This window comes from Artemia sp. Qi Xiang Cuo, chromosome 15 (assembly GCF_049724085.1).
Source record: "Artemia sp. Qi Xiang Cuo chromosome 15, ASM4972408v1, whole genome shotgun sequence".
NCBI classification, from domain to species: Eukaryota; Metazoa; Arthropoda; class Branchiopoda; order Anostraca; family Artemiidae; genus Artemia; species Artemia sp. Qi Xiang Cuo.
The window spans coordinates 6,663,770-6,678,054 of NC_142808.1; the positions used below are offsets into that span (position 1 = coordinate 6,663,770).

At 35.7% G+C, this 14,285-nt stretch overlaps 1 protein-coding gene across 1 annotated transcript in view; it reads right to left on the reverse strand.

The window, feature by feature from the left end:
* The window catches only part of LOC148943273 (5-taurinomethyluridine-[tRNA] synthase subunit GTPB3, mitochondrial), a 53,583-nt gene that overhangs the window by 15,960 nt on the left and 23,338 nt on the right, over positions 1-14,285 (reverse strand). The window contains exons 6-7 of the mRNA XM_089100945.1: positions 12,533-12,643; positions 7,319-7,424 (exon numbers count right to left, since the gene is read on the reverse strand). Of these exons, the coding sequence (XP_088957071.1) occupies positions 7,319-7,424; positions 12,533-12,643 (217 nt within the window). The remainder of the gene's footprint in view (positions 1-7,318; positions 7,425-12,532; positions 12,644-14,285) is intronic.

Sequence of the window (14,285 nt, forward strand, 5' to 3'; positions counted from 1 at the left end):
ACATATCGGTATCGAAAAAGCCCATATCAAACACTGAGTTTGTGTGATCCCCCGTCCTCGAGTTAGTCTACCTGTCGTCTTCAAACTGCGCATTAGAGCTTGCTCAATGACTAGATCCGGTGACAATCCCAGTACCGATCGCTTCTTCTTATAACTAACTGACCGATTTTGAAACTTGAGTAGAGCTCTGGATTGTTTTCTTGCAGGTCAACCATAGTCTGGAGATGAAGACGAGCGGACCTCGCTTACACATTGTGCCCTGCTGCCGCAAAATACGGAAGCATCTGTTCAAGGCTATCCAAATACAGATCCCAGTTCCATCACCTCTCTGCACTAGTAAAATTGCGCAATACTTTCACCATGTCCATGTACTGAAACCACAAGCATGCTGTTCGATTGCCCCTTAGCTCCTCCTTCTGCTTTCTTTGTTTGTTAGCAGCACTAGTTACCAGCACTAGTTCAGGCGTCCATTGATCCGATCTTCCTGTAAAACTTCGGAAGAAAAGCTACTTCCTTTATGTTGGCAATGGAGTCGTTAAAATCTTATTTTGTTGTAGTTTAATATAAGTTAGAGAAGTGTTACAGTAAAAGTGCTATCATTTTCGTTTTCAGCGAGCTGATTTATACCAGAATCGAGTCTCGGAAAGTACCGAAATAACAAAAATCGAAAAAGGGTTTTTCACCCCTTTCACTCCCTTTAAGCAGCCCCAGAAGGTTTTCCCGGCGGGCGATTTTAGCAGATTTTGGATGTTGATCAGCGATTTTTTCTGAACATTTTAGCGTAAAAAAGCTTCCTAAACGTCAAAACTGAAAAAAACTATTTTTTCGCCCCCTTCCATCCCCTTTAAGAAGCCCCAGAAGGTTTTTCCGACGGCGATTTTAGCGGATTTTCGATATATTGCCCAGCGATTTTTTCTGAACATTTTAGTGTAAAAAGAGCTGCCTAAATGTCAAAAATGAAAAAACCTACTTTTTCGCCCCCTTCCCAACCCTTTAAGCAGCCCCAAAAGGTTTTCCCGGCAAGCGAATTTGTACCATTGAAGAAATATTGAAGAAAATATTTGTTATGGTTTGTGATAGAAAAATTAGTATTTGAATCAAACGTATTCTTATTAATCAAAAACAAAACCCGGCGTTCTCAATAAATCAGATATGAATGGCATAGGTTGACTTCCCTATTTCTTAATTCTTATATTTGAACCGGATGTCGTAATTCCTCTAATATACATATTAATCGAATTGTATTTTAATGCTGATATTGAATATCTTTGAATTATTTAATCTAATTTAATCAGTTAAAAGTTACGAGGAATTAAAAATTATTGAACTAGAAATACTGACTTCTCTGAGCTTTGTTTCCGCGGCACAATTGGATCTTGCTTAAGAGATACGAATTCTTATAGGCTAGCAGGGGTTAGAAACTCTTTCTAAGCTGTGGCGATGACAACTTTTGGTGCTTGTAGGGATGAAAAAGCGTGGCCTCTTCTTCTCGGGCTATCTGGGGATCAGATTCCTTTGGGAGCACTTACCTTGGAGACTTGCGAACTAATTACCTATTATTGGACTAGACGCAGACATATAAATGAAACAAACACATATAAAAAGACAATAGATTTATTGAACTTACATGCTTAGTTGTACAGCAACGGGTTACTTCAATGACAATAACGGTGACCGAGATTATTTGCGGTACCAATCGTTTGAGGTCTGACTTAAGATTAAAAATTAAAAAACACATTTACACCACTCCCAAACGCAGTTCTTTTGTCCTGCGCTGTAGGGACTGCCTGCCATTGGACCAAGTGACCCAAGGACGCTAATCTTCGTCCAATAATGTCTTTAAGATTTTTCAGATGATTCAGGAGTTCACACAGTTTTTTTGCCTTTTAAACTTACTTAGAAATGTTGTGCATTGCATTTTTTTTGCTACTATTATCTTAGCGAAATTCGAACGACTAGCGCCGTTGTCTGACTGAAGCTAGAAGTGCGATTTCTCTTTTTGCTGATTATGAATTTAGACTCTTGGAAGCGGTATTTGAACTCAATTAGGGAACGTTTAATTTCTGCCCGAATCATCTTTAGAAGGAAAGAATCTTATATTTAAAATATATGGTATTCTACTGCTGGTGCAATTTTAGCAGATTTTGGATATGTTGCTCAGCGATTTTTTCTGAACATTTTAGTGTAAAAAGAGCTGCCTAAATGTCAAAAATGAAAAAACCTACTTTTTCGCCCCCTTCCCAACCCTTTAAGCAGCCCCAGAAAATTTTCCCGGCGGGCGATTTTGGATATGTTGCTCAGCGATTTTTTCTGAACATTTTGGTGTAAAAAAACCTTTTGTTACAATTTTTTCCGGGTCGACCCACTTTTCTCCGTACTTTTACTGAACTATACACACGAAATTTTCTATGCTATGTGGCTAAGTTAAGTTATATTAAGTATAGCCTTCGACACTTAAACAAGACCTTTAATACTAGGCTATCGTAAAAAACACAAAACCATCATAACCGTTGTCTAAAATCATCTCAAGCATCAGAAGCAAACTATTCAAAAATTTAAAATGTGTAAGGGAAGTTTTAGCTCTGTCCTGTGGTGGCGCAGTGGGCTTGATCTCAGCTTGGTAATAAGAGACCCAGAGTTCCATCCCGGTCGTAACAACACACTACAGGGCAGGCACAAAGACCTTAATAGTCAAGGAGCGTTGGTAATCTGATGCTGGCGGATCCCCCCCCCCCCCAAGATTTTTCTGGCGCCCTCTTATCCTGTTTTTTTACTCTTTTTTGGGAATAAATTTGTCAATTTGGTTAATTGTTGGCACCTTTGTCCCATTGCCCCCGCTCCAAGATTTTACTCATTGGCGCCCTTGTCGCATTGGGCCTCCCCCAATATTTTGCTCTAGATCCGCCCCTGTAATCCGATATAATACAATACAGGTTTAAACTGTGCTCAAGTGTGTAAGGGTTTTTAGGAAATTTCATTGATTTCCTTTCAAAATTGATTGATGTCTCGTATAGAAATTCTATTTTGTTGCTGCTACATTGACTTGTCCATAATGTCACATAAACTTACGTAACGTAAAATTTTAACTATGTTGCTGGTACATCGACTATATTATTGCTGCTACATTGACTTGTCTATAATGTCACATAAACTTACGTAACGTAAAATTTTAACTATGTTGCTGGTACATCGACTATTTTATTGCTGCTACATTGACTTGTCTATAATGTCACATAAACTTACGTAACGTAAAACTTTAACTATAGCTTGAGATTACTTAGCACTAAGTTAGTGATAAAATTTACTCCGTTAAAGTCTCAAGTTATCCTAGTGGGATAGGTTTTACAGTGAGCATTGTCAGGAACATTAAATTTAAATGAGAAAACATAGATAGAATAAGCATACAACCGAACAATAAGCCTACATCTTGCTATGTAGTTCCTAAAATATGTTAGTTGTTTAACTAGAGGAACTAGAAAATCTTTCCTGCTCATCCAGGAATTCCCCTGGGTCAAAAAGTGTCACATCCAAATACCTTATATTACTAGACTCCAAACGTCAGTTACACCGAAAAGCCTGAGATTATTTATATTTCTGTTGTATTGGGTAGAATGGGCAGTATTGCCCATTTGCAGATATTGGGCAGATCATTTGTATTGGGCAGAATATAAATGAATTGGTTATTCTGTACTGACTGATCGTATCTCAAACAGTAAGCTGTACACAAATTCGGTTCAATCCCGCTTTCCCGAGCTATAATGAGAGAAAGGTTGAGATGGTTAAGCCAAGTTCTAGGATAAGATGGCTAGAAGAGGTTGCCGAAGATAGTCCTTGTCGGTCAACCGTCTAGGATCAAACATAATTATGTCATCCCGCTAAAAGGTGATACGAAGCTGCAAGGTTTTTAACTCAAATGTTTTTTTGTTTTTTTAACTATCAGTTTTGGTAGAGTAGGAACACCACAGCGTTACAAAGACGCAAAAATAAACCACTGTATTTTCGACCATTACTTCCAAATTGAAGTTTTTCAAAGAAAATTGAAGAGCTATATTAAACCTAAGATGAACGGAAATAAAGTCAAATAGTAATACGAATCCAAAACGAACACAAATTTTATTTTTTACGAAGATATTTTTTACGAAGTGTAAAAACGAATAATGTAAAATGAACACTATCAATCAATAAGTGAAACCCAGGACGAAGAAAATTAACAAAAAACGAGTGAAACTTAAAACTGTTACAAACAGGAGCAGGGATAACGTCCCCTATGTCAAGTCAGATCGTCAGAACGAGTGAAACTTAAAACTGCCACAAACAGGAGCAGGGATAACGTCCCCTATGTCAAGTCAGATCGTCAGAACGAGTGAAACTTAAAACTGCCACAAACAGGAGCAGGGATAACGTCTCCTATGTCAAGTCAGATCTTCTATCGCGCTTAACTGAAAACAATTCTTATTTCGAGCTTTGAGTTTTTATTTGCTAGAACATCAAAAAAACAGGAAGAAAATCATCATATTGACCAATATTAATGGGCAACGAAATACAGATAGCCAGTATAATATATATTGACAGTCGTGCATTGAAGTTTCAGCAATTCTGTGTTTATTAACGTAATCAAAGAGAAAACGTTTAAAATCTATTTTATTGTCAGCAAAGTGCAAATGATGTTGCAATATATAAAAGGCATAAGGGGTTGGTAGACTCCGTTTTTTTTTTTTTTTTTTTTTGATTTTATGACAAACAAAAACTCAGAGTTCGAAATAAGAATTATTTTCAGCAAAGCGCAAGTGACGTTCTGGTCTTTTCAAGGCATAGGGGGTAGTAGACTCCGATTTGTGGTAGTTTTTGTTCATTTTAAGTTTAACTGTATTACTTATTACCATTTCTGTGTGTTTTCGGTTTCAATTATTTATTGATAGTTATTTATGCTCGTTTTATACTTCAATTACTATTTGACTTATTTCAAATCGTCTTAGGTTTAATGTAGCTCTTTACTTCTGTTTAAAAAAAATTTTTTGGGGGGAAAAGCTTTTTTGAATTAATTTCAGTCCGGTTTTAATAGAATTAATTTCTGTCCGGTGTCCGGTTTTAATAGACCCAATTTACTTTATTAGTCAATAAAAGGACTGTTTGTTGAAACATTTTCAGTTTTTCTCCTTAAGAATCAATATTTTGACTTGCTATTTATATACTGGATCAAATTTTGATAGTATTTGTACAATGGAACTTTGGATGGGTGGGTATGTTCAAATGCTATTCAAATAAATAGATTGAAAACTAGTATAATATTTTAGGGTCGAAGAGATTCTGACCCCATCATGTTACAAACCAAAGTATAGACAAATAATAATTGACCATCCCACTCAATATGCCCTAAAGGATGGAAATAGATTTCTTTAGGCGTTCCTGAGATAAACATTTTTAAGAACCTTCAATACGCACAGTATCTTTTGATTTAGAACACCATCCCTCTTCAAATATCCTGAAAGTCTTAACTAAACACCCTTAGCTGTTCCTAAGATATTGCAGATACGCCCTTTTGAAAGCCTGCATGCACATACATTCATTTTATTTAATCCAACATCCCCCACAACATAACCTGGAAGATTCAACTAAATAAACTTGACTGTTCCTTAGATAACGCAGACACACCCTTCGACAACCTTGGATGCACGCATTATTTTTTTATTTAGTTAAACATCCCCAACAACATACCCTGAAAGTTAACTTTCAGGGTATGCACCTGAACTTTCCCTAAAAGTTTCAACTTAATATCCTATTTTGTCACTGAGATATTGCACATATGCACTATTTTAACAACCTGGATGCACTTAACCTGTTTTAATTTAGTTCAACAGCTGTAGCAGAAGTAGTGGTAGCAGTAGTAGCAGCAGTCATAGTAGGAGAAATAACAGTAGTAGTTGTACTCGCAATCGCAGTAATAGTAGTAATCGTGACCGCAAGTAGTCATAGTATCAAGTAGTTTGTAGTCCCAAGCAGTAGGAGTTACAGTACCAAGTACTTGCATTCACAGTCACAGTCACAAATAGGTGCAGCCGCAAAAAATCGTAGTCACGAGCTGTCACAGTCGCAGTCACTAGCTCGTAATCACAAGAAAATGCAATGGCAAGCAGCCATAATCACAAGTTGTTGCAGTCACAGTCGCAAGTAGTTGCATTTGCAGCTACAAGTGGTCGCAGTTGCTAGTATCGTTGTCACAGTAACAAATAGTCGAAATCGCAAGCAGTTGTATTCCCAATCGCAAGCAATGTAGTCGCAATCGCAAGTAGTCGCAGGTGCAACAACTAGTCATAGTCGCAACAAATAGCAGTCACAGGCGCAATTAGTCGCGGCCTTAGTCACAATCGCAAGGAGTTGCAGTCGCAAATAGTCGGAGTCGCAAGTTATTTCAAGTGGTCAAAGTCATAAGTAGTCACAGTAGCAAACAGTCACAGTCATAAGTTGTCGCAATCGCAAGTGGTCGCAGTAGTAACCAGTCACAATCATAAGTTGTCACAGTCGCAGAACAAGTCAGTCGCAATTAACTGCAGTTACAAACGCAAGTAGTAACAGTCGCAAGTAGTCACAATCACAAAGAGTCGCAGTCGCAAATATTCACAGTCGCAGTAGCAAGTTGTTGCAGTAGCAAGTAGTCACAGTTGTAAACAGTCACAAATAGTCACAGTCTTAGTCGTAAGTAGTCTCAGTCGCAAGCAGTCATAGCCGCAAGTAGTCGCGATCATAGTAGTTTTAGTAGAAGAATTAATAGCAGCGGTAGTAGTAGTAGTAGTATGCACACAGTGCCTCTTGGTTAGTTAAACATCCCAGTCAACATGCCCAGAAAATTCAGCCTTAATACCGTAAGCTGTTCCTGATATATTGCTGATAAGCCCCTTTGACAAACTGCATGCACATAGTGTATTTTGATTCAGATTTTATGCCACAGAGGCATAGTTACTGGGCCCTTGAACTATGTTGAACAAAATCACCATCTAAAGATACAGAGGCCAGTTAGCTCTTACTTAGGTGGCACTATTAGATTGTTTATTTTAAATCAACTCAACTTGTCAACTCAACCTAAACAACCCGAATCAACTTGTGTCAGCCTAACATTTATTAAACACCTTGTTTTTTGTTTTATTTTTTAAAGAAATGTTTTTAGCATTAGCAGAATCAAACGGCTTTTTTGTTCTTAGTGAAAGCATAAAAGATAGCAAACAAGTAAGTACAAAATAGAATAATAAATAGTTTAAAAAAAGGACAGAAAAAATACAAATTGAAAATAAAAAGAGGAAGAAAGAATAAAAAACAAACTTACACAATATGTTCATCAAACTGCTTTTCCCAACATTAGGTTCACCTACTATCGCGACATGTACCCCATCTCTCAAACGCTCACCTCTCCGGTCGTCTGATAGATGGCTCTGAAGATAAGTCGAATATAAAGGAAAATCAGAAATTAGAAAAATGATAGCATATAGAACCTATCTCAATGCTAAAATACACAAAAAGTGTATAGGAGACAGAAGTAACAGTGTGCCACGAGAGCAAAATTTCTAAGAAAAAAGAGGAGAGTAAATTGCATTTCAAATAGTTTGCGGTAACGAACTGTAAGTAAGGAGCGAAGCGGCTCGATGGTCTACAGAGCGAAGCACCAAAACTGTCTACAGTTTTGGTAAACAACCAAAACAAAAGTAACCAAAACAGTAAACAGTTTTGGTAAACAGCCAAAACAATAGTAACCAAAACAGAGTTTTGATAACAATAGGTACATCAAAAGAGTCGAAGTTTGATGGTGATTCAAAATATGTAAAGTTTATTAAGTTTAATATTATCCATCAAAAGTTTACGAGCCTAAAAAAATTTTCCCCCCCTTTCTCAAAGGGGAAAAACAACCCGAAACGTTAAGCAATCTTATTGAAAATCACACCATTAGATTTAGTATATCAGAGAGCCTTACTGTAGAGGTTTCAAGCTCATATATACAAAAATGTGGAATTTTGTATTTTTTGCCAGAAGAAAGATCACGGATACGTGTTTAGCAATTTTTTCCCAGGGGTAATGGCATCGAGCCAATGGTCTAACATCGGGAGAAGGTTCATCGTGCAAACGGAAATTAGAAGTTCTAGTGCCTTTGTTAAGCGACTATTAAGATTGGAGGGCAACTAGCCCTTCTTCTACACCCCTTTTATTCCCAAAGACATCCAATCACAATTTTTAAAATATGTGTTGTTCAGGATAGTTGACAAGTCCTGAGGGGCTGTGTGGTCATGCACAAATGAAATTTGGCCACTGTTTACATATAGTACTTATTATTGGGAAATGCACAGAAATTGTTTTTCTTCTTCTTTTTTGGGGAGGGAGGTAGAGAATTTTCCGTTGGGAGGGAAGTTCACTGGAAAATTTTGAAAAAAATTACATTGGGGAATTTACCCGAATTCATATATGGAATTCGTTTTATTTGTCTTACTTTCTCTTTGGCGACTTAATTTTTCATGTGGAGATTTCTTGGAGGGAAAATATTGAGAAAATTTTCTGCGGGGTTGGAGCTGTCTCAGGATATTTTTCTGGGTCGGGGGGGGGGGGGGGTGGATTTCACGGGCGAAATTCTCCATAGGGGAATTTTCCGCAGGATGACAAGTTTGACTTTTCGTCCCAATTCTTTAAAATGACTCCTGAAACATGATCGTTTAATTAGAATAAGAAGCCTTGTAAAAGTACTAAGAAACTTTAGCGTGAAAAGCGAGGTATTGAGGATGGGGCAAGGCCCCCATATATGGATTAATTTCTGTTCGTTTTAAGTTTCAATGTTGCTCTTTAATTTAAGATGGAAAAACTTGTTTTTTTTTGTTTTTGTTTTTTTTTTATTTCAAGGTAAGTTGACCCTAAACGTAATAAGCACCTCTTGTAAATTAATTGGGATAAGTTATCTCCGTTTCATCTCAATCATCAAGAGTTACCAAATTAGGAAAATAATTTTTTAATTTTTCAGGAACTAATGAGATGAAAGTTTACTTTTCATTAAAAAGAGGTTGATTTTTCAAGTGTTATATGAAAAATTTGTCTTTTATGTCATGGCGTGATGTTATGTCATGTTATGTCATAACATTGTTATGTCATGGCGTTAGGTGCAATAAGTGATGATCATGTTTAAAAATTAATTTAAATAGTGCCATCAAAAAGGTAGCGGGGTACTCATTAAGATATAAATTACATGCACGTAATTTGGTCATCAAATTGCACGTGCTTTTTATTGCACGTCATCAATTGTGTTTTTTTTTTTTTACTATAATTATTTCGAACAGTGTCCTTTAGTTTTTGGAAAACATCAACGAAAAATAAAAAACAAATCACTATAATAATCGAGATGACTGGAACTTACACACGAGAATAAACTGAATGTTTTATATGATGATATTATTTCCTGGAAATCTCAGCGATTTATTTAACTCAGCAATTTATTCCAATGGTGCCACCGAAAAACGTAGCGGGAACTCATTGATATATAAATTTACATGCTCGTAATTTGGTCACCTGGTTTTCCAGTACTTAAACATTCAAAAACTGAAATCACTATGACGAAAAAAACAAAAAAGATTCTCAACATATGAATGGTACTCAATATACCCATCAAGATAGTCATCATAATTAGGGCATTCAAAAGCTTATAGTCAGATATTGATATTTTGGCCTGGGACCGTAATTCGGCCTGGGGTATTTTCCCTTCTTTTATTATTCAGCTGCAATGCTGTACTATCTCTAGTGCTACTAGGTTTTATTTCCAATTATGCTCATGTTAATAAGCTTAAATAAGCTTAATAAGCTTAAACTGAGTAAGCTTAAAATCCAAAAACTGAAATCACTATAATGAAAAAAACAAAACAGATTCTCAGCATACGAATGGTACTCAATATACCCATCAAGATAGTCATCATAATTAGGGTATTCAAAAGTTTATAGTCAGATATTGATTTTTTTACCTGGGACCGTAATTCGGTCTGGGCCATTTTCCCTTCTTTTGTTCTTCAGCTGCATAATGCTGTACTATCCCTAGTGCTACTAGGTTTTTATTTCCAATTATGATCATGTTAATAAGCTTAAATAAGCTTAAGAAGCTTAAACTGAATAAGCTTAAAATCCAAAAACTGAAATCACTATAATGAAAAAAACAAAACAGATTCTCAGCATACGAATGGTACTCAATATACCCATCAAGATAGTCATCATAATTAGGGTATTCAAAAGTTTATAGTCAGATATTGATTTTTTTACCTGGGACCGTAATTCGGTCTGGGCCATTTTCCCTTCTTTTGTTCTTCAGCTGCATAATGCTGTAATATCCGTAGTGCTACTAGGTTTTATTTCCAATTATGATCATGTTAATAAGCTTAAATAAGCTTAAGAAGCTTAAACTGAATAAGCTTAAAATCCAAAAACTGAAATCACTATAACGAAAAAAACAAAACAGATTCTCAGCATATGAATGGTACTCAATATACCCATCAAGATAGTCATCATAATTAGGGTATTCAAAAGTCTATAGTCAGATATTGATTTTTTGACCTGGGACCGTAATTCGGTCTGGGCCATTTTCCCTTCTTTTATTATCCAGCTGTATAATGCTGTACTATCTCTAGTGCTACTAGGTTTTATTTCCAATTATGCTCATGTTAATAAGTTTAAATAAGCTTAATAAGCTTAAACTGAATAAGCTTAAAATCCAAAAACTGAAATCACTATAACGAAAAAAACAAAACAGATTCTCAGCATATGAATGGTACTCAATATACCCATCAGGATAGTCATCATAATTAGGGTATTCAAAAGTTCATAGTCAGATATTGATTTTTTGACCTGGGACCGTAATTCGGTCTGGGCCATTTTCCCTTCTTTTATTATTCAGCCGCATAATGCTGTACTATCTCTAGTGCTACTAGGTTTTATTTCCCATTATGCTCATGTTACAGTTTATAATTCGATTCTATCCCTTTCCTCTAATTCAATTCTATCACCTTTCCTACTTCCTGGGAGGGTGTAAAGAGGGAGGCTTTGACTAAAGTGGGATGGAGGAGCAGCGTGCGTAGCTCTGTTGGCCTCATGCAGCTTGATGATGCGGTGAGTTGTTAGTAGTAGTAGTAGTAGTATCCCCTTTCCTATTTTCATTATGTCTGTCTATAACTATTTACGAATGCCTTGATTGGTGACTATTACTGGACATATTTCAATATTTGTTTGAGCGTTATAAACTAAGTTTGATCAAAGGCTTGAAGATATTTTATTTTTTGTTTTTCAAAGAATTTGAGCAAAACAGAATATGCACAGAAAAAGAGAAAAAACAATATCACTAAAAATGTTTTCTTCTTTATACGGGCTTAAGACTTTACACGCAGTAACGGTTTTAGGTCTCATAAATGGGGGGATATTAAACAAATACAATTGCGACCATTTTTAGTCAATGAAGTACCTTAATAGGATTGTAAAAATATAAAATCAAAGAAATTTAATGTCAGAAAATAGGGGGAAGCTGCCCCCCCTAAACTGCTCAGGTCTAGAAACACCACTATTTACACGAAAAAACTAATCAGGTTTTATGTACTTTTTACTGACTTAAAATATTGTCAGACCTGGCTATGAGGTTATTTTAGTATGCATATCTTAAAAAAGGTGGGGCTATTAAAAAATAAGTGGAGTCATTAAAAAGGCGGGGTTAATCGTATCTCCTTATTAGGAATAATGTGGTTGACTGACGAAAATAAGCCAGTGGAATTCAGCATACTTTTTGACACGTAATTTTGGATCTGTATTCTGTCTCTCTCATGCGTACATGGTATCATGCGTCATGCGTACATGGTATGCGTACATAATGAATGTACAAGTTGGAGTAGAAGGGCGGTAATAGAGAAATTGATACACCAAGTACAAAGAACAGTTTGTGTTTAGATATGAATGTTACAAGTTACAAACCATAAACACGTTTAATTTAACCCAAATAGGAATTTAAACAGAACAAATTTTGGCAATGAAGACCACCGAAGGGCAAAAAAAAAAAAAAACAACGAACGCCATCTATCACTGATATCAAATCAAGAAGACAATTATAATGTTGTAAAAATTAATACGATTGTGTTATAAGTTTTATTGCAACTCGACCCTGTTCAATTCAACGCATCAGATCAAGTCAAACTTAATTCATATGGATAATATATTGACTCCATCAAGTCAAAAATTGAGTGAGGGATAGATCCGTTAAAGTAGCACTTTTTTTGTGAAATTTTAATCTAAGTTGAAAAACTTCAACATTAGTAAAAAAAAAAAAAAAAAATACTTATTGAATTCCTCCTCCTCCCACCAATAAATTATTTTACAATATTTGCAGTATCATAAGTTATTACAGGGAATATATATTAATTTTAAAATACCTGAAGGCTGAAAAGAATAAAAAACGCTAATCTAAGTAGGTATTGACATTTTTTAAGTGACATATCTCGTACTAAAAATGGTTCAAGAAAGGGAAAAGAATTGCCAAGTTTACCTTGATTTCGTAAATTAGTTTTTTAACTATTTCCTCCACTTCTTTTATAGCAGTTGGACTAATATTTTCATCTTCGGCAAAGTCTATGAAAGCTTCGACGTTAGCAATGGAATGCAAAAAAAAAAAAAAAAAGTGTCATTCTCGGTGTAATAACTTAAATTATAAATAAATTATTTATTTATTTCTACTGATGACGATTCCTGTATATGTGATCGAAATATCTAGAATTTTGTACCTGTGTTCACTGTCTAAATAAATGGACTTATCCCCATTTGAACATCCCTGTATATGTGATCCCTGTATATGTGATCTTATCCCTGTATATGTGATCGAAATATCTAGAATTTTGTACCTGTGTTCAATGTCTAAATAAATGGACTTATCCCCATTTTAACATCCCTGTATATGTGATCTTTGTATATGTGATCTTATCCCTGTATATGTGATCGAAATATCTAGAATTTTGTACCTGTGTTCAATGTCTAAATAAATGGACTTATCCCCATTTGAACATCCCTGTATATGTGATCCCTGTATATGTGATCTTATCCCTGTATATGTGATCGAAATATCTAGAATTTCGTACCTGTGTTCAATGTCTAAATAAATGGACTTATCCCCATTTGAACATCCCTGTATATGTGATTCCTGTATATGTGATCGAAATATCTAGAATTTTGTACCTGTGTTCAATGTCTAAATAAATGGACTTATCCCCATTTGAACGTTTATTTGTTCGTGATAAATTCGTCAGAAATATTGCAATGCCTACACACATCGGATGGAGAACAGTCATGTGCACTAGCAGAAGGTAAGGAGGTTTCTTCCCCAAACATCACAGGACTGCAGTTATTTCTCTTATTATCGCCAATAGCTTTCATATTGCGATCATTGTATTCTTTTTTTATCTGGTTTTCTTCCAATTCTGAAGCCTAAAGATCTTAATTCTATCCGGACTTATTATTTTAAATTTTCTCGGTACCTTTTGTGCCTCCCTCCGTGGTTCCGGAACCGGCATCTAATATCGCGATTCGGCCTCCCTGATTTACGGGAAAAAGTGACTGTGCTTGCGGGAAAGCTGTCGTTATCTGCAGGTCTTACTGCGCACCATAATTTATGTCGTTTTATGTAAATAATTGTTAAGTGTGCGAGTTTGCTTTTTTTTTTTTTTTTTTCTTGATGTACCCCGCTTATTTTTTATAGTGGGAATTAAATAAATTATTATTATTATATTAACATAAGTTGGCAAACTTCCTAAATAGATTCCTTTGTTTGCAGCTAAGCAAAATTGTAACCTAAGGGGAGGGGTGAAGGGAATGCTTCACTGGGTAAGGAGAAGAATTCTCCAGCGGATACTTTGATTCAATCCTGAAGGGGGAGGAGTTTTTTCTGAGCACTGAAGAAGACTTGGCGGAGGCTCTTGTCGAAATATCTGCTTATTTTCGGTTCAGGTTTTTCATCTGGCTGACACTATCCTCATTTTTCTTGCCTATTGTATTTTGTTTTTCGTTTATTATTTTTGTCTTCTTTGCCTCAAATAGATAACCACATATCTCCACAGCAGATTCTAATCAAACCGAATGGTACCCTGGCTTAAAAATATGCATTTTCATATTTCGATTTCTGAGCAACCGAAAAGAAAGAATCAAACGTGGTAATGTGGTTTGTGGTATTGAACTGTAAGTAAGGTTTAATAGTAACCAAAACTCTAAAACACCGAGTTTGATATCAATAGAATTGTCAAAAGAATTGC